The following is a 20,801-nucleotide window of genomic DNA, read 5'->3' as shown; positions in this document are numbered from 1 at the left end:
GCGAGGTTGCGAGTTCATATAACAAGGTCGCCATCGTCTTGAGTTCATTGGGGTCTCCAGTCTCTCTGTCTCCTTGATTCCAAGCCTCCTCGACAAGATCCAGCACACACAACATGACCACACTCCAACACCTCTCCCAACGGGACGACAAGAAGGACCAAGAGGTCGAGATGATCGAGGACAAGTCGGGTCCCGATCTCACCTCCCTCGACGCGCGGGACTCTACTCCCGTCGTCGAGACCTGTTTCGAAGGATATACTCTGGAGGAGACTCAAGCCATGTCCAAGAAGCTGGTCAGGTTGATCGACTTTCGGGTCTTGCCCATCTTGATCCTGCTATTTTTGGTGAGTGCCGCGCATAGCCGCAAAGACATACTTCGGGGAAAGGCACCATATTGACATCGTCCCACGGTTTGTCGCTTTGTCTCCGCCTCGAACCTATGTACTGCATACTATAGCTCAACATCCTCGACCGTAACAACATCGCCAACGCCAAAGTCGCCGGGATGGCCACCGACCTCAAATTCGGTAACCTAGATTACAACAACGCCGTCCTCTTCCTCTTTATCGGATACGTAGGGATGCAGATTCCCGCAGGGTTCATCTTGGCCAAGATCCCCCCTACCTTTTTCCTCACGGGGGCCGTATGCGTCTGGGGGGTTGTCTCGATGTGTTGTGGGTTCATCCATACGATCCCGCAGATGTTGGCGCTGCGGTTCTTGGTTGGAGTCGCCGAGGCGGTGAGTCTTTTTCGCACGCACAAATATCAGAATCAAACTGTTCGAAGTGAATCCTGATACAATTCATCGAAACACACATGTTCTTTCTACTTCCTCCCAGCCATTCTTCCCCGGCGCTCTCTTAATCCTATCCTCATTCTACACCAGAAAAGAGCTCGCCGTCAGGATCGCCATCGTGTATTCCGGCGACTCGCTCTCCAACTGTTTCGGCGGTCTGCTCGCTGCGGCGATCATCTCCGGCTTACAAGGCAAGGGGGGGTTGGCAGGGTGGCGATGGTTGTTCATCCTGGAAGGGGCTGTCACTGTGGTGAGTACCGCATCGAATTCTTTGAGGCAAGAGACGAGATCTCATGGCGGCTCGGTCGGCTTATTCTACATATAGTTCGTCGGAGCGAGCATCTACTTCGTCTTGCCTTCCTATCCGAGCAAAACCAAGTTCTTCACCGAGGAACAGAGGAGACTGGCGATATGGCGTACCACTCAGGATGCGAACGGTGAACCTGACGAAGGTGGAGAAAAGTCACTGATCAAGGGTGCCAAGCTCGTCTTGAAGGATTGGAAGGTGAACGAGCCAGCCCCTAACTCAACATGTTTGCGAATCCTAACTAAACCGCTTGAATCGTCTGCTCCGCCACAGATCGTCATGCTCATCTTCCAGCAGATGTTCATCTCTTGTTCACAATCCTTCTCCTACTTCTTCCCGTCGATCGTCAAGTCGCTCGGATACGACTCGCAAAAGACCCTGCTGTTGACGGCCCCTCCGTACCTGTTCGCCTTTGTGGCGTCGGTCGGCGTCGCCATATCCTCGTCGAAAATGGAAGAAAGGGCGCTGCACATCGCCATACCCATGCTCATCTCTACCATCGGCAACGCCCTGGTGATCGCACTACCCAAATCGAACGTGGCCGGTCGATACACCGCCATGTTCATGCTGACGCTCGGGTCGTACTGCGCGTTCAACCTCTCGTTCGCCTGGTTGGCGTCTACCATCCCCCGACCTAGGATCAAGCGAGCCGCCGCTCTCTCCCTCGTCAACGGCCTCGCCAACGCCTCTCATTTCTTCTCTCCCTACTTTTTCCCCGAATCCGACGCACCCAAATATATCCCTGGTGGATCGGCGCTGGCTGGGTTCTCGTTCATGGTAGCCGTCTGCGCCATCACCATCAAATACGTCTTGAAGGGTCAAAATCGAAAGATGGATCGATTGGATAGCGAGGATAAGCCTTACACGGGATCGTTGGAAGGTGTGCCCAAGGGTTATAGGTTCATGACATGAGGAACTCTCGAGGTGCAGGTACAATAGGGAAAAGGTTCAGTGGCATCATGCGTTTAACTCTAGTAGTATTGTAAAGCCGAAAGACCGGTCGTTGTCGAATCACTTTTAGTCGTGAATAAAGAATCCATACCATCGCTTTCTTGCCTCCGGCCTCCGACACCGTTTCAACCTTCTCAGACGCGATCATCAGTGTCCGACATTGCAACTGCCGTTAGCAATGGCCATTAGCGACAACACCGTCGCTACCCTGAAAGCTGATGCCAAAGGGCTATGCCGGAGCTCGATATCTCGAGGTGGCCATTTTTTTGCTCGACGCACTTGTCGACCGACACGGTCGTCTGGCACCGACAGTACGTGCAAGCCAGTCCTTCGGCCAAGCGTTCCAGGATGCGGGTATGGGATACTGTATTCGATATTCGTTATCGGGCGGGTACCGGCGAGTCCGTACTTGGCTAACGTCTTGATGAACTCACCTGAGGTTCTTTCTTTCCAGCAACAGGCAATAGGAAGGTCTACCAAGCTCAGCAAAGTGAATGATGATTGATAGTATGTTCATTAGAGTAGTACTAGTGGGCTACATGAAATCAGATACAATCAATTGATGACGCGGGCGACGTCACAACTGAATCGATGGATCGATGGATCACCAATTCTCGGAAGCTCGTGTGACACTCTTTCTGCCTCTCTCGGTCCGATCATAGCTTCTTCCCCTAGGGCATAGGATGACACTGGGTCTCTTTCTCTCTTCTTGTTGCCCCACTGCCGGACATGGACAGTTTTGCGGGGAAGACACGACCGTCAACTCGCCTCGAGCACCGCGACCCAAGCCATCTCCAATCCTGGTCCTATGCTATGCATACAGTCGGACCGTTGTTCAATCTTCATCCGCCTATGAGCCACTGTCCACCACCTGCTGCGGCTGCTTTCGCTGATTGTCATGTCCCTGGATTCTCTTGGCAATATAGTATCAGCTACTAGCTGCTAGTGGCACTCGGTCGGACAAATGGACGTCGGGCGGACTCTGTCAGAGACGAGATGAGAATGCGGAGGAGAACAGACAGACAACAAACGACAAACGCAACGACAACAACAACAACGAGATCTCTCCTCTTTCTTTCTCTTCCTTGAGGCCTGTTGAGCTCTGAGCTAGGATCTCGCAGCGCGTGATCAACCGCTTGGGGTGAGGCCGAAGCAGTTGCGCAGTTGACGAGACGACGGGGTATAAAGATGTAGACCTCCCGGTGATTTATTTCGGTCGAGGGTCCGAGCACGATGAAGTAAGTATCAGCAACACACTCGCCTTCGACATTCTCCTTCAACACCATCGTCATCTTCAAAGTCACACTCGGCAAACGGAAACAGCATAGTCTTTACCAATTTTATCGCTTCGGGAGCTGGTCTTCCCTCAAGCACATACACATCGATTCCTTCGCTCTGACGACACTCGCATACCGCACCACTCCGGACCGCACTGCCAATTTCTACCCTACCTTCTACCATGTCGTCCTCCTTTCTCTCACTCGCTTCGTCCAGCTTTGGTCTCAATGTCGACGTCGCTTCCGGCGGCGTTTTTGGCCTTTTCAATCAGGGCGATTCATTCAACACCAACTATGTTATCAACGCGACCATGCAGTCCCAATTCAACGTCAGGGACTCGAGGTGGTTGGGCGACTTGATCTTCAACGTCAGACCGGCCGGGAGTACGGCAGCGGGGACTACCATGGTGTCGGGCCTGTCCGGCGACGTTCGCAAGGTCACCAAGGGGCCTGGAAACAGCATCAACGTCGATTATACCGGTAACGCCGCCGATGCCAACGGGTTCAAGGGGTTCAACGTCAAACAGATCTGGAACGCCGACGATCAAGATGTCCTCGTCTGGTCTAATACTGTTCAGAACACTGGATCTCAGGCGCTCGAGTTTATGGACGTCGGTTTCCCCTTGCTCTTCAACGGATATTGGGCGGCCGATCAGACGACGATCTACGAAAAGGGAGTTGGGCGACACTCGCACACGGCGCTCGATGGTTCCTACATCTACTACCAGCGACCCAATGGAGAGGGTCCTTACCTCCTGATGACTCCGGGGAACGGCACCTCGCTCGAGTACAAGAACAAGGCTCGGTACGGGGAAGGCCCGTTCGCAGAGGTCGATCCCAAGTGGGAAGGGGTCGTCGAGTATTACGCCAACTCGAAGAACGTCCAGCCGGCTCGGGTCAACCAGGCCATCAGCTACCTCCCTGCGACGTCCAGCGTCATCCCGGCGGGAGGCAACAAGACGTTTAGCTTTCAGTTCAGATGGCCCAAGGATTATCAGGGTTTGCGGGACGCCCTGTACGCTTCCGGTGGGCTCGATACCGTGTCCCTGCCGGGATTGACGATTCCTACCGATTCCAAGGCCACCTTGTCGTTGCGCGCCAACGGTGGGATTCAATCCGTCGTCGGTGAGACTGGGAAAAACATCCAGATCGTCTCCCAAGGTTCGAAAAACGGGTACAATATCTATCAAGTGACCCTGCCGACTATCGGACCTAACAAGGTCACGGTCACGTATGCCGGTGGGCGCAAAAAGAGCGTCCTCCAGTACTCGGCGATCCGACCCGTCGAACAGCTCATCTCGCAACGAGCTTCGTTCGTCGTCAACAATCACCAGGCCAAGACGACTCGCGGGTATAATGGTGCGTATTTACAATACGACATGAGCGCGAAGAAGCAAATCGCTTGGGATGGATACACCGGAGGTGGTTGGAAACAGTGGATGGCCGGGGGTTCCGACGATCTCGGACACGGCCCTGCCACGTTCTTGTCCGAAAAGCAGACCATCAAGCCGGTCCAAGCCGAGATCGCATCGGTCGACTATTACATCACCAACTTTCTCTTAAAGTACTTGCAGAACAAGCAGGTCAACGGCGCGCGGTCCTACGAAGTGTACCGCTGGTTCGATGGTCAAGACGGCGTGCCCTCCGATACGGGGACCTGGAGGGTCTACAACTATGTACACATCGCCAACACCTATTTCAACATGTACAGGACCGCCAAGAACTTTCCCGGTCTGACATACGCCTATGCGCCGGGGGACTACCTCACGTTCTGTTACGAGACCCTCAACGCCATGTTCTCCAAGGTGAAGCTGCCCACGCCGATCGGACCGGATCCTGCCGTTCAGTTCGGTCTGATGGGCGAGATGACCTATCCGGATATTCTCGCCGCTCTCAACTTGGAAGGTCGTGGCGCCCAGGCCACTCGTCTCGACGGTTTCCTGCGAAACAAGTTCAACTATTTCTCTGCCGAAAAGTACCCCTTTGCGTCCGAGGCGAGCATCGATACGACCGGTTTTGAGTCCGTCTACACGCTTGCCAAGATGTACGGCGATCAGGGGCTCAAGGACAAGGTTCAAAAAGCCTCGGCCGCTTGTCGGGGTCTCCAACCGCTGTGGTACTTTTACGGAGGCGATAACCGTCACATGGGTGAATCTTGGTGGAACTTGGGATACGAGACTCAGTTGGGCGCTTGGCAACAGCAAGAGTACTTGCTCGATTCCACGACCGCTATGGGGAGCGATCGTCCCGACATGACCCATCAGACTTATGGAGCCTACTTGGCCGGATGGAACAACATCAACTCGGGTCAGATCAACGGCGACTCGGCCACGTTTGGCGCTGCCTCATGGCAGTTTGCGTCCGAGGGCGGAGCGCAAGCCAATTATGATTGGATTCCGCTCCGAAACGGATGGTGGGCCTGGTCGGGCGAAGTCGACCTCGGTCTCTGGGGAGGTCTCCGATCCGCTTCGGCCAGCGTCGTCTCGGACCCCATCGTCGGCAACTATGCTTACAACGCCGACCTGACCGAGTCTGCCGACAGCTATAGCGTCATTCCCAAGGATGGCGTGAGGCAGCGTCTCGTCTTGATGAACCTGGGCAACCTCGACATCAGGATCGGAAACGTCGTTTACAACAGCGCCGTGGTCAAAAAGGACGCGACATCGATCAGCATGGTCCTGGCGCCGGTCTCGGACAAGGCCGCTTCCACCACGATCACCGTCGCAAGACTGCCTGTCGGCAATTACAACGTCTCGTTGGGCGGCGCCGTGGTTGGGCAGATGCGTAGCGATGGTCAGAGCGCCAAGATTTCCGTCAAAGGCGTGACTTCCGGCACCCCGACGTTGCTGATCACCAAGGTCTAGGCAGACGGAAGGCGAATATTCCCGGCGACTTCAGTTGTCCTTGAAGTCCAGAAGTACCGTATGGTATCAGATAAGGAAGAAAGAGCCTCGAAGCAGAGAAAGAAACGAAGGCTAGTCCGCGTACTTCTCTTTCTGAGATTCGGCGTGGTCGGATCATGTAAATAATACGAGTCCGGAAATGAAGCAGATGACATGATGCTGCAATGTCATCGATGGTGTATGGATTCCAAAAGCTAAAGCTTACGGCTCTTCTCGTAGCAACCTGTAGAGCAACCGATCGGTATTCTCGCGACTGGCGCAGCTACTTATCGAGTGCGAGATCACAGTAATCGCCAAGCTTGCATAGGGCATCAGACATACCCGTGTGAACGGGATCTACCCGCACTCGACTCGCTCATTCGGATCGGAACACCCGTGATGCGGACTCCACCGATCGAATTCGTCCGACCTCTCAGTCCAAGCTACTCTTCTCGGTCTTCAGGAGTATTCGCCTTGCCTAGCGCCTCCAGTCGAACGCTGAAACGATTTATATATATTAGTGTTTCATCTTGTCGCAAAGATCTGTCTCTACGAGGGTGAGTCCCGTATTCTAGCACTTCCTCTTATTACCAAGAGCTTGCGAAGAAACCCGGTCCGGACCTCGTAATGGCTACTAACGCTAGGCTCTCGTGATTGCCTATTCTGGCTTCATAGCAATCTCAAAGCTGGGAGTCAGATATCAGCTGGCTGATAGCCAAGTGGAGTTGTTTCGGGACCCGGAAAGGGTGCAACACGCAACAGGGCGCAGCTTTATGTACTGACCCTGACATCAAGCATGGATCGAGTCTCCGCTCTCTTCACATCAGAACAGAACGTCAGTAAGGAGGAATGCAACCGGCAGAGGCGAGGTGACATTTTATTTCGTGTAATAGCGTCGAATGCTCTGAATTTCGAACGACGCGCTGGAAGTCCCGGTTGTGGAAGGCGCTGCAAGTTCTGGATATCTCGCTATACTAGCTCATGCGAAGTGGATAATACTAATATGATACAACGTTTGTCCCGCCATAGCCTCCTAATGTATAGAGATGATGTTTGTCGCGAGTATATTCGCGATTTTTGCCCCCTTAGAATCCGTCCACTCCCAACGCTCTAGAAGAGCCAGCTGAGGAACCGCTTCCATCGGGTCTCAGGTTCCAACTCAACCTCCTCGTCAGCCTCGATCTCGGCGATACCAGAGACAAAGTCCATCTCCTCGACCCCGATGATCCTGGTCTTCTTGATCAATTTGTACGCAAAGTAGATCAGGGGGAACATGACTTGAGGGAGGTAGTTGGTGATGAGTCCGGCGGCAAACTTGTCCGACTTGACGTCCGCAAAGACGTTCCAGGCGAAGAAGAGCAGAATGACCGAGATGAAGGTGGCAGCGTACTTGGCGGCAAAGGCGCCAGTGTTCAACTTGGAGTGGTAAGGCAAGGTCCTCATGTCGATGCCCTGAGCCTTCATTCCGGCGCTGCGATGGGAAACGTCGTGCGTCAGTCCGACGGTTTGGAGTGGTTGCAACTCGACTCGACCGTCTACTCACTGGAATCGGATGTAGAGGATACAGATACCCAACCAGGTCAAGAGACCAGCACCAGCGGTTAGACTGGCAAAGTAGTTGAACACGGTACCGGCGTTGCTCTGCAAACTCATGTAGGCGAGGGCGCCGAACGATCCGCTGAACATAAGGGCGGTCCAAGGAACACCGTTCCTGGTCGTCTTAGTAAAGACCTTGGGCGCCTGTCCGTTCAAAGCCAATCCGTAGAGAGCTCGGGACGAGGTGTAGAGATCGGACGAGGCCGCGGACCAGGCCGAGGTGAGGAGACAGGCGTTGATGATTGAGGGCAAGGCCTTGATACCGGATCGCTTGATGGCGATGACGAAGGGCGAGCCCGAGGCGTTCGAGGTTCCGAGACCGAGACCCTTGAGGTTGGAAGGGACGAGGAGACCGATGACCAAGACACCACCGATGTAGAAGATCAAGATTCGGACGCTGCATGGGGATGAAACCCAGGCTTTTAGCGCGTGTTTGCGTGGCGGCGAGAAAGGACGCGCGACCTGAAACTCACTAGACCCTCTTGATGGCTTTGGGCAGGTTTCGACGGGGGTTCTTGGCCTCACCGGCGGCGATGGCGACAATTTCTGTACCGATGTAGGAGAAGGCGGCTTGACTGCGGGTACAGGGTGGACGAGCGCGCGATCAGAAGCTGGTCCTTCTAGCTTCGCTCGACACTATCGCTGCACTCACGAAAGAACAGCCCAGAAACCGAGGAATCGACCCTTGCTACCGGCGATTCCGAGGTATTGCACGAACGGTCCAGGGTTCTTCCAGTACTGGAAACCGATGGCCTTGCCATCGGGTCCACCTCCGGCGGTCAAGATGATTCCGAGGATGATGAGACCGACAATCGTCAATACCTTGATCGAGCAGAACCAGAACTCGGTCTCGCCGTAAACGCTGTGCGATTTGGGATCACGTTCTCCAAAATCAGCATGGCTCGAGGTGGCTTCTAACGAGACGCAAGACGTACCCCGATCCGAGGAAATTGATGGCGAATACGACGACCAGACAGATCGAGATCCAGGCGGCATTGTTCACTTTGGCAGGTTCGATCCAGTAGTTGATAAGGACGGCCGAGGCGGCCAATTCAGCGGGCAAGATGATAGTCCAGTTGTACCAGCTACAAAGAGGGCGTGCGTCATGGTCAGTCGAGAATCGACGTGATCAAGCCAGGTGGTCAAATCGGGCTTACTAGTTCCATCCGAGAGCAAATCCGAAAGCGGGGTCGACAAAACGATCGGCGAGCTACAATTTGAGCAGGTATCATAAGCAATCCCTCCGCCAGATTTGATCGATGTACTAGCGAAAAGTCGAGTCTCACCCTAATGTGACCACCGGGAATGGGGAGATAACTGATCATGCTCCCGAGCGAGATCATGACCGAGTAGCAGACGGAACCTGGAGAAAGCGAATCGACACAGCGAAGGTTCAGATTAGCGTCTCTTGTAATCATCGCGACCCGAGTTTCTCGAGGGAGAAAGACGTACCCATGGCGGCATAACCGAGCAGCAGACCCAGAGGTCCTCCGTTCTTCAAGGCGTTGGCGGTACCGAGGAAGAGACCGGTTCCGATAACACCTCCGATGGAGATCATCGCCAAGTGACCTAGAGAAACCAGCCAGGAATGACAGTCTCAGCACAAGTCGTACAAGGCATTCCAGAACGAGGTTCTACTCACGCGGCTTGAGCCCACGTTTCAGCGCGGTATGACCGGCATCGACGTACTCTCCGGAATACGTCTCGACCTGAGCGGCCGCATCGCCATAGTCTGCGTATTCGGGCTTGCCGACGTGGACATCGTCAAAAGCGTTGGGGTCCTTGATGTCTTTATTATCCATCTCGAAATACGTATCCAGAAGGAAGGTGGAAAGGCGAATGTTGTTGAGAAGGCTCTTGCTTCCCTCGTCCGGTCGCAACCCTCGAACCCCCTGCTCTCCTCTCGATATATATATACGTTTGGGTATTGGACAGAGAGTCCGAGGTCCATAGCCGCCAGCCTCCCTCCCCTACCTCTTGCTATCCACCTTGCCCTCTCCCTATCTCTCTCTCGTCTCCCTGTCCCCTTTCGACGGCAATCGTCCCCCTCTCCTTCCTCTCATCCTCCCTTTCCCGCAATCTCGCGGGATCACTTATCTGAACTCTCCCACGGAGGGTATCTCGGGATCATTAGAGTTTGGGACAAAGCACGCGCGAGAGGGGCACCAAGGGTAAAGGGGAGCTTTTTTTAGAAATAGAAGCAGCAACGCGCAACCGCGTGGGTCCCAGAGATAGAAGCGACGTACAAGCGAGAGGCAGAGGGGCAGAAGACAGAGGGAAGAGGCCAGAAGATGAACGGAACCTTCTTTGCTCGGAACCGCTCATCATTTCGATCCATTCACCGTAGCGACCCTGTCTGCCTGCCCTGTTTCGTCGTCCCTTCCCCACACCGCTGCCCCGGGCTCTCGCTTAGCCGCTCGCTTACACAAACACCAGGAACGATCGCTGGTGAACCTTCGATCCACTCTCTCTCTCGATTGCGACGACGAGGATAGCGCTGATCGCTCGCACGCTCCAAACCACCCGCTTCGTCCCAGGGCCAACCTGTGATCGCGAGTCCCAATCTTCGTATCTCTCTCGTGCTCGTACCTCCTTGCCAGATTGCCAGATTGCTGAAACCGCTGCTATCGCTAATCGCTGACGAGCATGAGGAGATTGATTGCCTATCGTACTATCGTGAGCGATATTGCCGCAATCGATCAACCCATCACAACCAACTTGGGCATGCCGAGCGGTCTATCTTGGGTCATACACGGGGCGCGCAACTCTTATCCTATCTTTGGGCGCGGTCGTGCAATTCCGTTGTTGACATGCTATACACGTATTTGCCACAGCCGAGAGTCTCGACTAGTCTCTTCAGCGGCAGTTGCCGGCGGGATATGTAAATTGGGCCGCCTATCGGATCTCACTCTGCGAGACTTCCGACTAGCTACACCGTCGGGCGGTCAAAAGATCAGACTCTACAGGCACTCTTGGGTTCGTGATATCGTGATCGATCTGAGCCAGCGCCTCCCGCCACGCCGAGCATGTTTGCCTTGGGGGTCATGGTATCGCATCCGATCTCGTAGCCTTAGCTATTGCATACGTTAGCTAGACAGCACTGATCACGCTCATCATTGCGTGTGATATGACATATTATCACAACGGCGAAACCCGGACATTCGACCTTTCCGCGACTTCCGAGTGGGATGTTTGGAATGCTTTCCTTCGCAAGTTAAGACTCTCGACAAGGTGATCATCCCAAGCTACTGCTCACGAAATTCGGACCGTCAAAGGATTATGTTGGTCAGCGAGTTAGGAGTTCATCGCTGCGTCATACCACTACCGTCACCGGCTAAGTGGCTTCCTGGGTTGGTCATCGATTCTACCGATAGGTCCTCCCTGTAAGTCGTTCAGCTATGCTATGCTAAGCTCTCCCATCGACGAAGGCTTGCGGATACGGTCTCGAAAGTATCGATGATACATGTCGTCCCATCCTGCCCAATCTGTGTAAGCTGAACGATCGACCTTTCTGTGAGCTATAGCTTGCAGCGCTGCAGCTCGATGAGTATGGAACGCGGAAGATCCGGGTGATACGGCGATTTGTTTGATCAGTTTGAGCGATTTCCATAGCTCGACCATCTGTACCGACGGTAGCGAGTAACCATGCAATCGATCATCGTGTGATACCCTGGATACAGGTTCTGCACACAGACTGGGCCTTGTTTCGAGCGGTTCCGGACGATGTTGTGGACCAGGGCTGTAATGTGTTTCGCTGGCAAATACGATGCGGGAACTCCATCACGGAGGGGTAGCACGATTCCGATATGCGGCCACCCATCATTCGATTGATCGAGAGAGTTGAACGGCTTCTCAGAACTTGACGATTATGGTCAAAGCTGACGTATCTCGTCCACCTTCTTGTTGATCAAGATCCCTGTACATCGCTACAGTGTCGGTAGGCTTGACTGGGGTATGTTAACGGGATTGATTCAACAATCCGCTTGCCGCTTGAGAGTACTGAAATGTCGTCCACCGCTGGACTCTCTTTGTTGGCGAGCGCTGGCCGCGGGACCATCTTTGTTCTTCAGGACGCCAAGGACATTTGCCCCGGTACTCCCCATCATCAACAAGTAGGTTATCAGGAAGCCGTATCCGCGAGCCCCAAGCCCTGGACTGATATTTGATGGCCAGGTTGCTCGCCGGTCCCTCGTACTTGGCGGTGCACAGGCAGATGGTGGTGCAAATGATGGACAACGACACTGGTGACTCAAGGAACAGTGCAAGCAGATCAAGGGACTGCTCATCAAGAAGCAAGCCGTTCGAGCCTACTCTGCGGAAGGGGGTTGAGAGCATTATTACTAGCTTACTAGCCGGCATGATCTGCGCTCACGATTCATGACAAGCTCAAATAGTCTTACAGGCCTTCTTTTGGCTGATGTAGACACCTGTTGATATCACTGATAGAATATAGATTCATTTCAGTTAGATCAATCTGGTCATATCCTCAAGCTGATGTTTCTTGTGAAGGTCGGCATAGTCCAGATTGTGAAGGTCGGCAAAGTCCAGATCATGAAGGTCGGTCATCATGATGTTATTGTTTTCCGCGTCAAGCGAAGCTAGCGATTGCAAGTTGTTGGGCAGGCTGGTGGCCACAGCGATGTGTGGAGGCTCAGCGTATTTTTGAACCGTTCCAGGCTGCTGTTCTTTTGCAGATACAAATGCGACCCAGCTTGCTTGGATTGTCCAAGGGTCGACAGGTTGCTTGACATGTATTATCACCCGGTCTCTTGGCAGATGTTTGACTAGCCATGTTGCAATAGGGGATAACCGCTCATCTCCAACTAAATATGTTGTTGTGTGAGGACAAGAACACGCACCGGCGCCCGTACCAACATTGAGCCAGGCGGTCAAGCCATCATCTTGGGATCAAAGGGTGTAAGTTGCATGGCCAAGCAGCGCGTCATTGCCAAGGAATTTGCACCCAAACCGCCAATTTCCCGCTTCGTCCCGCAGCGGTGAGTAACCCATACTGATCTAGTGAGGGTGATGGCAGACTAGTAGCATTGACGGATTGAAGTTGCAGTAAGCATTAAGTCTGTGAATTGGGGTACGATATGAGTGTTACCATGATGTCCAATCGTCTGTTTGCAGTGGCATCTTGCAGTAAAGCTGAGACGGTCTAGTCTCACGTAGAGGAAGTTGGATCATTCTTTGCTTAGCCGAGTGCGTCATTTTGTCGCTTGTTGCGTGAGCCATTGCAATGGATCGACTGATGAACTGATCCCATCAGTCCATCAAAATAAGCATATCAGATGGCCATTCACTTAGACATGTCACGCATTTTGGCACGACCAGATTCACCAATATGTTGGTGATCTTTCATGAGCGACTCGCCGTACGGCGTCTCTCGCCTGAACAAAACTTCCACTGGCCCACCGGCTCTCGTAGCATCCGGCTGGCACATCCTGCTATGCCCAGATCGTGACTTTTTCTACCTTATCCCGCTGCCACGGGATGACTGTTACTGTAAGCTACTACCAGGAACGCCGGACAGAGATCCAGCCCTCGCTCAGTCTTTGGTGATCGAAGGTGCTCAATTGTAGGATTTTTCGGAACGTAGTACAAAGCCTATCGTAATGTGAGAAGGAGCGTAACTGGTTGATATCATAATTCACATAGCCCGGCCGAAACATATCACGGCGCACTGGCCCATGATGGCCTCAGTGTCCGCCCTCGCAATTTTCCATGTCAGCGAGGCATGGTGATTTCCGCTGTGAAGCGTGGGGGCATTCCCTGTGATAGCGCTGGCCGCAGAGAAGGAGGACGTCAAGCAGAGCACTGGAAAACTTGAGTTTGCTTAGGCCTGCGCGCAAAGAAACGGGTGTGAATCAAAATGGCAACTGGAGCATGACGTCAAAGAGACTGCTGGCATCGAATTGAATTTGCTGGTCTCAAGGAGTCAGTCAGGCGTAGTATGAAGCCGGGATCACATCTGTTGTGAAGAAACAACCAGATCCACCAAGGTTGGCTACTTGATGTACCTAGGCAATAGTAATGGTGTGGTACTAGTGCTGATCTTATCTTGTTGTGAAGATGAATCAATGTTGCTTGCATAAAAGTAAAGAAGTACATGAGGGGGAAAGAGAAATCAGGCCAAAATGGCCTGCTATATATATCTTTCTGTAAAAGGGACGTCACAGAGTTTGCCACACCACAAAGAGGGTTTCAAGTTGTGTCCTGTTGCATTGAGTTGCCTCATTGCAAGGCAGGAAAGGGGGAGGGCAAGTACCCAGGTGTGTATCCTCGATGTGGATACTTAACGAGCGTCCACAATGTGGCGTTACAATGAGGAGTTATGTTGTGTATTGTTGACGTGTTAACACGACAAGTTGACGCTTGCAGACTTGTGTGTGGGGGACCGTCTTGAGTCGGTCTTTGAAATTCCTGTTGTGACTTTGTGGTTGAGATTGCTTCCATGTGCTGATAATCAATCATCACATGCCTATTTCCAACAACATTGAGGTGTTCGTTGAGATGCTCTGGCCTGTGTAGATCATCATCATTTGCAGCACTCATTGCCGTGTTTGCTGTCGCACTCGTAATCTCGCTCGCTCAGCACTGATTTATTGTCAGCAGGTGCATTGTCAATACTATTTGCGTAATCCAGCTCATTCCAAGGCTCTTCTTTAAGTGTCTGCTCTGCTAGCGCTCTCTTGTACTGAGACATGGCTCAATATCAGTTCTGCCAGTCATTGGGTCCAATCTATATGATCTACTATCCTTGACTGAACTGTCCTTTATTCAGCATTCCTTATGCACTATGTGTAGCTCTCTCTGTTGTTCCTTTTTGTGTCTCTACAGGGGTTATACCCTCTGTATACCTTCCATACAACGCATGGCCATATTTATGGTCTAGGGCAGGCCAATAACTGCCCTGTATGTTTGTGTCAGTTATTGCCCCCTGCAAGCACTCACAAAACGATACTCACCTTGATCATGATTCCTTTTTACGTGATTTGATGTAGAACCTTTTCCTGGTTCTCCCAGGATTTTTTTTAGCGCTTGCTCTGGCACTCACTCCATCTTAAGCTTATAGCTTGGGTGTGTTAACCTTCTGTTGTCTGCAGCGGCGGAATCTTTTCCTCTCGGTGCCATCTTGATGACGATAGGTCAATCTGATGGGCCAGGTTGCTGTGGCTTGTCAGACCTGCTAACCTGGTACATCTTTCAATTGATTTGCCTGTAAAGGTGCGACTGTAATCGCAACTTGTGACCAGAAACACAAGTTGCGACCACAGTCACGCATCTGCGTCTGCAGTCACGTTTGTGCGACCTGAGACGCATCATTGCGACTAAAGTCACATATTCGTGTCTACAGTCACACATTTGCGACTACAGTCACACATTTGCGACTACAGTCACATGTTCTAGTACATGCTATTTCCTCAGATTGTACATATATATAGGAGTCCCCAGAGGGAGGAATGGGTCATCCCCTTTCTCTTTCATGAGGACTCAGACCTCTTATCACTAGATTCATTCCGACTACCTTTACCTTTCACTTCAACCCTTTCACCCTTTCCCTTTCCACCTTCACCTCTTCAACATCAACAGGACTAGCTACCCTTGTTGCATAACAAGCAAAGGATATCAAGAATCACCAAATAGGACAGTGTTGAGACAACTGCGACGTATCCGGTAAATTCAGTTGTGAGATTCGCTCCTCTCCCACATAAGAGTCGGCTTACTTCACATTGCCTTCCTCATGGCAAGATTACGAGCAGTATCCATTGAAGCGTGGTCTGAATGCATACAGTCATGCGATACACTATTTGCCTGATACGAAAAGCCAATCACAGATCCCTCCCGCAACTCCAATGTAGGCTAGAATCTTGATGTATGTTATATACTTCAAATCAGCCATAGGCTTGCTTCTGTTGTCGAGGAGGACCCTATCAAGAAAGACTTTGCAATGAGGTTTTGTTAGTGATGGTGACACTATCATTATTACCAAAGAGATCGACATACCTGTAGGCCCTTTGATCGCCCCAAACCCCCAATTCTGTAAAAGCTGGTTCCTTCAAACAATATGCATGGAAGTTAATTTTTGTTACCTCAATCTCTGGGCAAACAGGGTGATGTTCTGTTTGAATCTGGCGCCGTGTTTAATGACTTTGACCCCGATAAGAAGCCGCCGCATGTTGCAAATTCATTGGACTATGTATTGGGAGACTGGCTTCTTTCAACTCTGAGACAAGTGATCCGCGATGTCTCAGTGGTTATGTAGCATCATCCTGTTTACAATTCTGTTCTGCTTCGACTGCGTGTCACTGCTGCACCCGTCTGTACCAATCACATCTATGGTGCTGTTAATAGTGTCCGGTCTGTCTTGCTTGGATAGACTTCTGGAAGACCATGTGTGCAGTTTGTCTGCATACAAGTATTAGGAAATGTCTAGCTGGTGCAATGTATTACAGATTTGCTATCACAAGCATGACCCTATTCAGAACTTCTAGTTCTGTGTGATCTCACTCAATCTTGCCAGTAGACCTGACAAACTGATCAGTGCCATCGTTTGCCTCTCCACCATCGTATCACCAATATTGCCCAGATCTCAAAACCCAAACAATCATGTTACCATCATCAATCACAGTACTATGGCAGCCACCAGTACCTGCAACAGCAATAGCAATCGCAGTAACATTATCCCTACTGAGGCAGATTACTTTGAACAGAATTCACTTTATGGTTATTTGAGCTGTAATGGCTGAAGCTGATTGTTGGTTGTGTTCCTCCCTTCGCTATTCTAGGGGAAGGGATTCATTGGAAGAAATTTTTTTATGCACCGCTTAGGTGGTCTTGACGCTTTGCTGGTATTGTATAAACTAGCTTGCCTATATTGTTTTCAATACAAATACAGAAGCATCACAGCCACTGCATAGAAATAGCAGTAATGATGTATATTAAACCAAGGTACAGTGGTCCTGACCAATTCAGGTATGCTCCACGTACAGCCATAACACCATTATTGTTGGAAATAGGCATGTGATGATTGGACATCAGCACATGGAAGCAATCTCAACCACAAAGTAAACAGCAGGAAGCAAAAAGGGCAATTTGCAATTGACAACCGCAAACCGCAAACCGCCAGACCGCCAGACCGCCAGACCGCCAGACCGCCAGACCGCCAGACCGCCAGACCGCCAGACCGCCAGACCGCCAGACCGCCAGACCGCAAGACCGCAAGACCGCAAGACCGCAAGACCGCAAGGCCGCAAGACCGCAAGGCCGCAAGACCGCAAGGCCGCAAGACCGCAAGACCGCAAACCGCAGCCTTTTGCCCCTTCCCAGAAAAGTATATATAGCAGGCCATTTGGGTCTGATTTCTCTTTCCCCTCTCATGTACTACTTTACTTTTATGCAAGCAACATTGATTCATCTTCATAGCAAGACAAGATCAGCACTAGTAACACACCATTACTATTGCCTAGGTACATCAAGTAACCAACCTTGGTGGATCTAGTTGTTACTTCACAACAATTATGGGCATACAATGTGATGGACAAGACGCATTGATATGGTCCATTGGAAGAAACCGGGCTACTGCCACGGGCCATATGTCCTCCCTTGCAATCCAATCAGCCATCTAGATCCTTCCCTTTGCACATTGAGAAGGTTCTGTTCAATTTCCCCTTTTTATATTTGCATTAAGGCGAAATTACAGGAAAGCAGCATTGAACCTGTTAAACAACACATGTGTATATCAAAATCCAAGTGCCATGGAAAATCTTTGTGATACATTGTACAGCTTGGACTTTGGCAGGAGTCAATATCTCTCATGCCTTCAGTATTAGCTTGAATGACCGACATGTAAGTCTTTTGTCTCCTCACAGTGATGTATTTAGGAGCACCTGGGGTCTGCGCAGTGTAGTGAATCATCAATAACATTGTGCTTGGACAAGTTGGAACTAGGCATGTGATGCTTGGGCAACAATAAGCATAAGCGATATCATATACACAGTAAACAACGGTGTCAAGCATAAGTGGGCAACTTGCGCTTGGTACAAAGTTCCACATCCTTCAGAAATGTGTACATCACTATCTACAACGACACCTGTTGTTATTATCGATCTGATAGTGACAACAGATGAGCCCATACTTGTACTTTGATGTCAACAAAAGGGGAAACAGTGATTTGCTAGCAATAACAACCTCTTCATTCTCTACTCATTTCACTACCTAGTCACAAGAGCTACCCTAGTATCTTACTGCATAATGAGTCACCCTTATACAACAACTTGTGCCAACCCCTTCAAGTTTCAGTCATCCTTGTTGCTCCTGCTCCTGGGTGTTCAAAAAGTATAACAATTAGAGAAGAAGTGTTGATATGACAGCAAGAGATACTAAAATCAGTTATAAAATGGAAACCTTTATCCAAACAAATGCTTGGGCCATCATAATGTCATAGTTTGTGGAATTAACAGTTTCAAATCCCCAAAGATAACCAGGTTCCTGACTGATCACAGTTTTAAGCAGAGTATCTTGTGTCTTTGGAGCCTTGTACCTGGGATTGACAATAATGGGACTGATTGCCATGGTTGTCAGTGTCTCCATACCAAACCAATATGTTCAAGTCTGGCCACACAACTGCCACTCAATTGCAGGAAATTGCAGGAAGACTTGTGCCTAGTATAGTATCTGGTGCCTTACAGTCACAAGGTCGATCTGATTCTGACAGGAGCCAAGTCAGTGACATACAACGTCAGACAAGCTCAAAGTATAGTTTTTTTGAGATTATGCAGATACTTACCGCAAATTTCCAGGTAAAGCATGTCAGCAGAAACATGCTTGAAGTCTATGAGCACGCCATGATCCTTAGGAAATTGATTGGCATGATGCATGTGTGACAGACACCCCACTAAATCTTGAGCTTCTCTTCTTCAATCAACAGTTGTGGTTGCATGACCTTGGGATACTCCCCCAAGCTTGATGTGATTCCAAAAGTTTGAGTGCAATATCCTTGAGGGCTTTGCTTATGATCAACTTGATCTTGATAAGGACCCTTGCAACTTGATACTCAAGCCCTTGTTCGACAGAATCGACATAGATGAGTATGTCAAGTCTGGCGGGACTACACTTCCTGGACTTATCATTGGAATCACTGGAAGGCTCAAGACGACTTTATGTCAGCAACTTGCTAGTGGTAGGTTTTCCTGTTGTTCCCGCTGTCGTGCTTGCCCAAGCAACGTGCTGAAGATACGGCTGGATGGCCTCAGTCTTGCAGCGATCTCCACCAAGAGTCATCCTTGTCAATTCCTTCTTGTAGCATAGCCCAACCTTGATTGTTCCGGATCTCTGCCCTTGAATACTCCGCCCAGCTGAGGTTACTAGCGAATGCAAAGGGGTTGACAAGGCGAATGTCCAATCCGGGTCTATGTTGCTATTGCACTTGCGGAGATCCCTCCGGGGTTAGGGGTTAGCTTGGGAGCTTGGGTTGGTCAACAAGAATATGCGCACTTTTGTGGCCGCTGCATGCTGGATGGGGATCAATGAATGAGGATATAGGAAAGGCTAGAAGCCGATCCCTGGGCTGATTGTAGTTGAAGTAGATTGCAGAAAGCTCATGGTGATGTGCGAAGCGAGTAATGGGATGTGTGGTGTTTGATGGTAGATGAAGTCTGCGTCGTCTTTCCAGTGTGTATAGTAGGCATTACAGACAAGGGGAGAGACCTGGTCGTATGAAAAAGGAAGTTCGAGTCTGTTATAACTGGAAGCTTGCTGCTGTTCAATTGTCGTAATGATAAGAGATGAGTGATCAGACATAGCTGAGCGAATGAAGCGTACTTCCGGCTTGCTGGCTCATACAGGGTCTGTTTTCCTCGCATTGGCACTCGAGTGATAGTGGGTGGCTTCTTGCTAGCGCTTGAAGATCAAGTGGTGGCCATTGTCATTTGCTTTCAGGGGTCAGTTGGGGAGAGAGACAGGATGGGTTGATATTCAAAAATACGGAAAAGAGGTAGCATGTAGTATAGACAAGGACATCAGCTAACCCAGTTCAGACTTTTGACCTGTACATATCTGATGTTATAGTGTCAAGAACAGCCAAGATAGCCTAAGCATACGGCCGCATCTATTTCTGATGCTGGACAGGGCTGAGGCGGGCCATTAAAGTGCAAGCGGCCCGATTAGTAACGGTCATATTTCTCATTATCCTCTGGTGAGGACGTACATATTCATCAATATAAGAGGATTTGTAAGTAAGGCGGAAACAGGCAGTAGCATCTAGAGCATATTATTCCTGCAGGACCATGATTGGTGAAATGTCTTGGTGCAGGACGTCCAGAAACTTGTTGGAATTTGAAATCTGGTGTTGTAGACACGGTCTATAGGATGCAACCGAAAAAAAAGGATTGGCCAAGCAATTGAGCCGGAAAGTCACTGCAGTATGAGCTTGCAATCCTCGATCCAGTCGTGATCTTAATGATGGGAGTATGCCCCCTGCAATGAGGTGACAGCATTGTTGTGCCGTATGGATGCCTGTCTCGTCATGGTCATCCTCGTTGTCATCGTCATTGTGTTCTTCTTGAAGGAGCACATCGTATTGCTAGGCTGTCAGCGTCTTTACAGACAGGTCGAGCATGGCCCAAGCCAAGCAAATGGCAGAGATGGTATTCCCAAACTGATCTTTGTTGAAGATTGGCATGCTATGACATCATAAATGATGCTAAAAGGTGCAATCTCAAGCACAAAGGGTCAACGTGTGGTCAAGATCACATGTTGTGACTGGAGACGCACTTATGTGACTGGAGTCACACTTACGCAACCAGAGACACACTTATGCAACTTGAGTTGCATATTGGTGATGTCATTGTGACTGGAGTCACACATACATGACTGGAGACACAATATGCGCCCAGAGACGCAATTATGCGACTGCTCTAGTTGCAAGTTCACCTTAGGGGTTAGACCCTAAATGAACATTGCATATTGTGCTTTTGCTTTGTACTCTA

At 50.6% G+C, this 20,801-nt stretch overlaps 4 protein-coding genes across 4 annotated transcripts; 3 read left to right on the top strand and 1 right to left on the bottom strand.

Annotated features, from left to right (window-relative positions):
* The first annotated feature begins 87 nt into the window (after nt 1-87).
* HD553DRAFT_169640 (putative MFS transporter) lies at nt 88-2,124 on the top strand. The gene is made up of 5 exons (XM_046176888.1): nt 88-344; nt 458-739; nt 840-1,046; nt 1,122-1,301; nt 1,377-2,124. The coding sequence occupies exons 1-5, from the start codon at nt 114-116 to the stop codon at nt 2,013-2,015; spliced, it is 1,539 nt and encodes a 512-aa protein (XP_046032405.1). The 5' UTR covers nt 88-113; the 3' UTR covers nt 2,016-2,124.
* Nucleotides 2,125-3,230: 1,106 nt separating this feature from the next.
* On the top strand, nt 3,231-6,454 carry HD553DRAFT_169646 (uncharacterized protein). The gene has a single exon (XM_046176889.1). The coding sequence runs from the start codon at nt 3,514-3,516 to the stop codon at nt 6,193-6,195; it is 2,682 nt and encodes an 893-aa protein (XP_046032404.1). The 5' UTR covers nt 3,231-3,513; the 3' UTR covers nt 6,196-6,454.
* Nucleotides 6,455-7,158: 704 nt separating this feature from the next.
* HD553DRAFT_290340 (amino acid transporter) lies at nt 7,159-9,823 on the bottom strand. Its single transcript, XM_046178345.1, has 9 exons — nt 9,452-9,823; nt 9,262-9,378; nt 9,096-9,172; nt 8,967-9,019; nt 8,745-8,894; nt 8,462-8,671; nt 8,283-8,384; nt 7,757-8,206; nt 7,159-7,684 (listed from the first exon to the last, which is right to left on the bottom strand). Exons 1-9 carry the CDS (start codon nt 9,609-9,611, stop codon nt 7,324-7,326), a joined length of 1,680 nt encoding a protein of 559 aa, XP_046032403.1. The 5' UTR covers nt 9,612-9,823; the 3' UTR covers nt 7,159-7,323.
* A 632-nt stretch (nt 9,824-10,455) lies between these two features.
* HD553DRAFT_327316 (uncharacterized protein) lies at nt 10,456-13,652 on the top strand (the record flags this gene model as incomplete). The annotated part of the gene is made up of 9 exons (XM_046181803.1): nt 10,456-10,785; nt 10,904-11,022; nt 11,085-11,192; nt 11,807-11,921; nt 12,274-12,366; nt 12,504-12,532; nt 12,660-12,806; nt 13,178-13,317; nt 13,594-13,652. 9 exons carry the CDS (start codon nt 10,456-10,458, stop codon nt 13,650-13,652), a joined length of 1,140 nt encoding a protein of 379 aa, XP_046032402.1.
* Between the last annotated feature and the right edge of the window lie 7,149 nt (nt 13,653-20,801).

This window comes from Filobasidium floriforme, assembly GCF_021052385.1.
Source record: "Filobasidium floriforme strain CBS 6241 chromosome Unknown HD553scaffold_34, whole genome shotgun sequence".
NCBI classification, from domain to species: Eukaryota; Fungi; Basidiomycota; class Tremellomycetes; order Filobasidiales; family Filobasidiaceae; genus Filobasidium; species Filobasidium floriforme.
This window is presented reverse-complemented; position numbering and strand designations above follow the sequence as displayed.

Excerpts from the sequence above, each read along its gene's own strand:
- HD553DRAFT_169640 (XM_046176888.1), top strand. The coding sequence starts at position 114 with ATGACCACACTCCAACACCTCTCCCAACGGGACGACAAGAAGGACCAA. Across the intron at positions 345-457 it reads TCTTGATCCTGCTATTTTTG|CTCAACATCCTCGACCGTAA; the intron begins GTGAGTGCCGCG and ends TGCATACTATAG. Across the intron at positions 740-839 it reads TGGTTGGAGTCGCCGAGGCG|CCATTCTTCCCCGGCGCTCT; the intron begins GTGAGTCTTTTT and ends ACTTCCTCCCAG.
- HD553DRAFT_169646 (XM_046176889.1), top strand. The coding sequence starts at position 3,514 with ATGTCGTCCTCCTTTCTCTCACTCGCTTCGTCCAGCTTTGGTCTCAAT.
- HD553DRAFT_290340 (XM_046178345.1), bottom strand. The coding sequence starts at position 9,611 with ATGGATAATAAAGACATCAAGGACCCCAACGCTTTTGACGATGTCCAC. Across the intron at positions 8,895-8,966 it reads TTTGCTCTCGGATGGAACTA|CTGGTACAACTGGACTATCA; the intron begins GTAAGCCCGATT and ends CCCTCTTTGTAG. Across the intron at positions 8,385-8,461 it reads GGTTTCTGGGCTGTTCTTTC|TCAAGCCGCCTTCTCCTACA; the intron begins GTGAGTGCAGCG and ends CTGTACCCGCAG.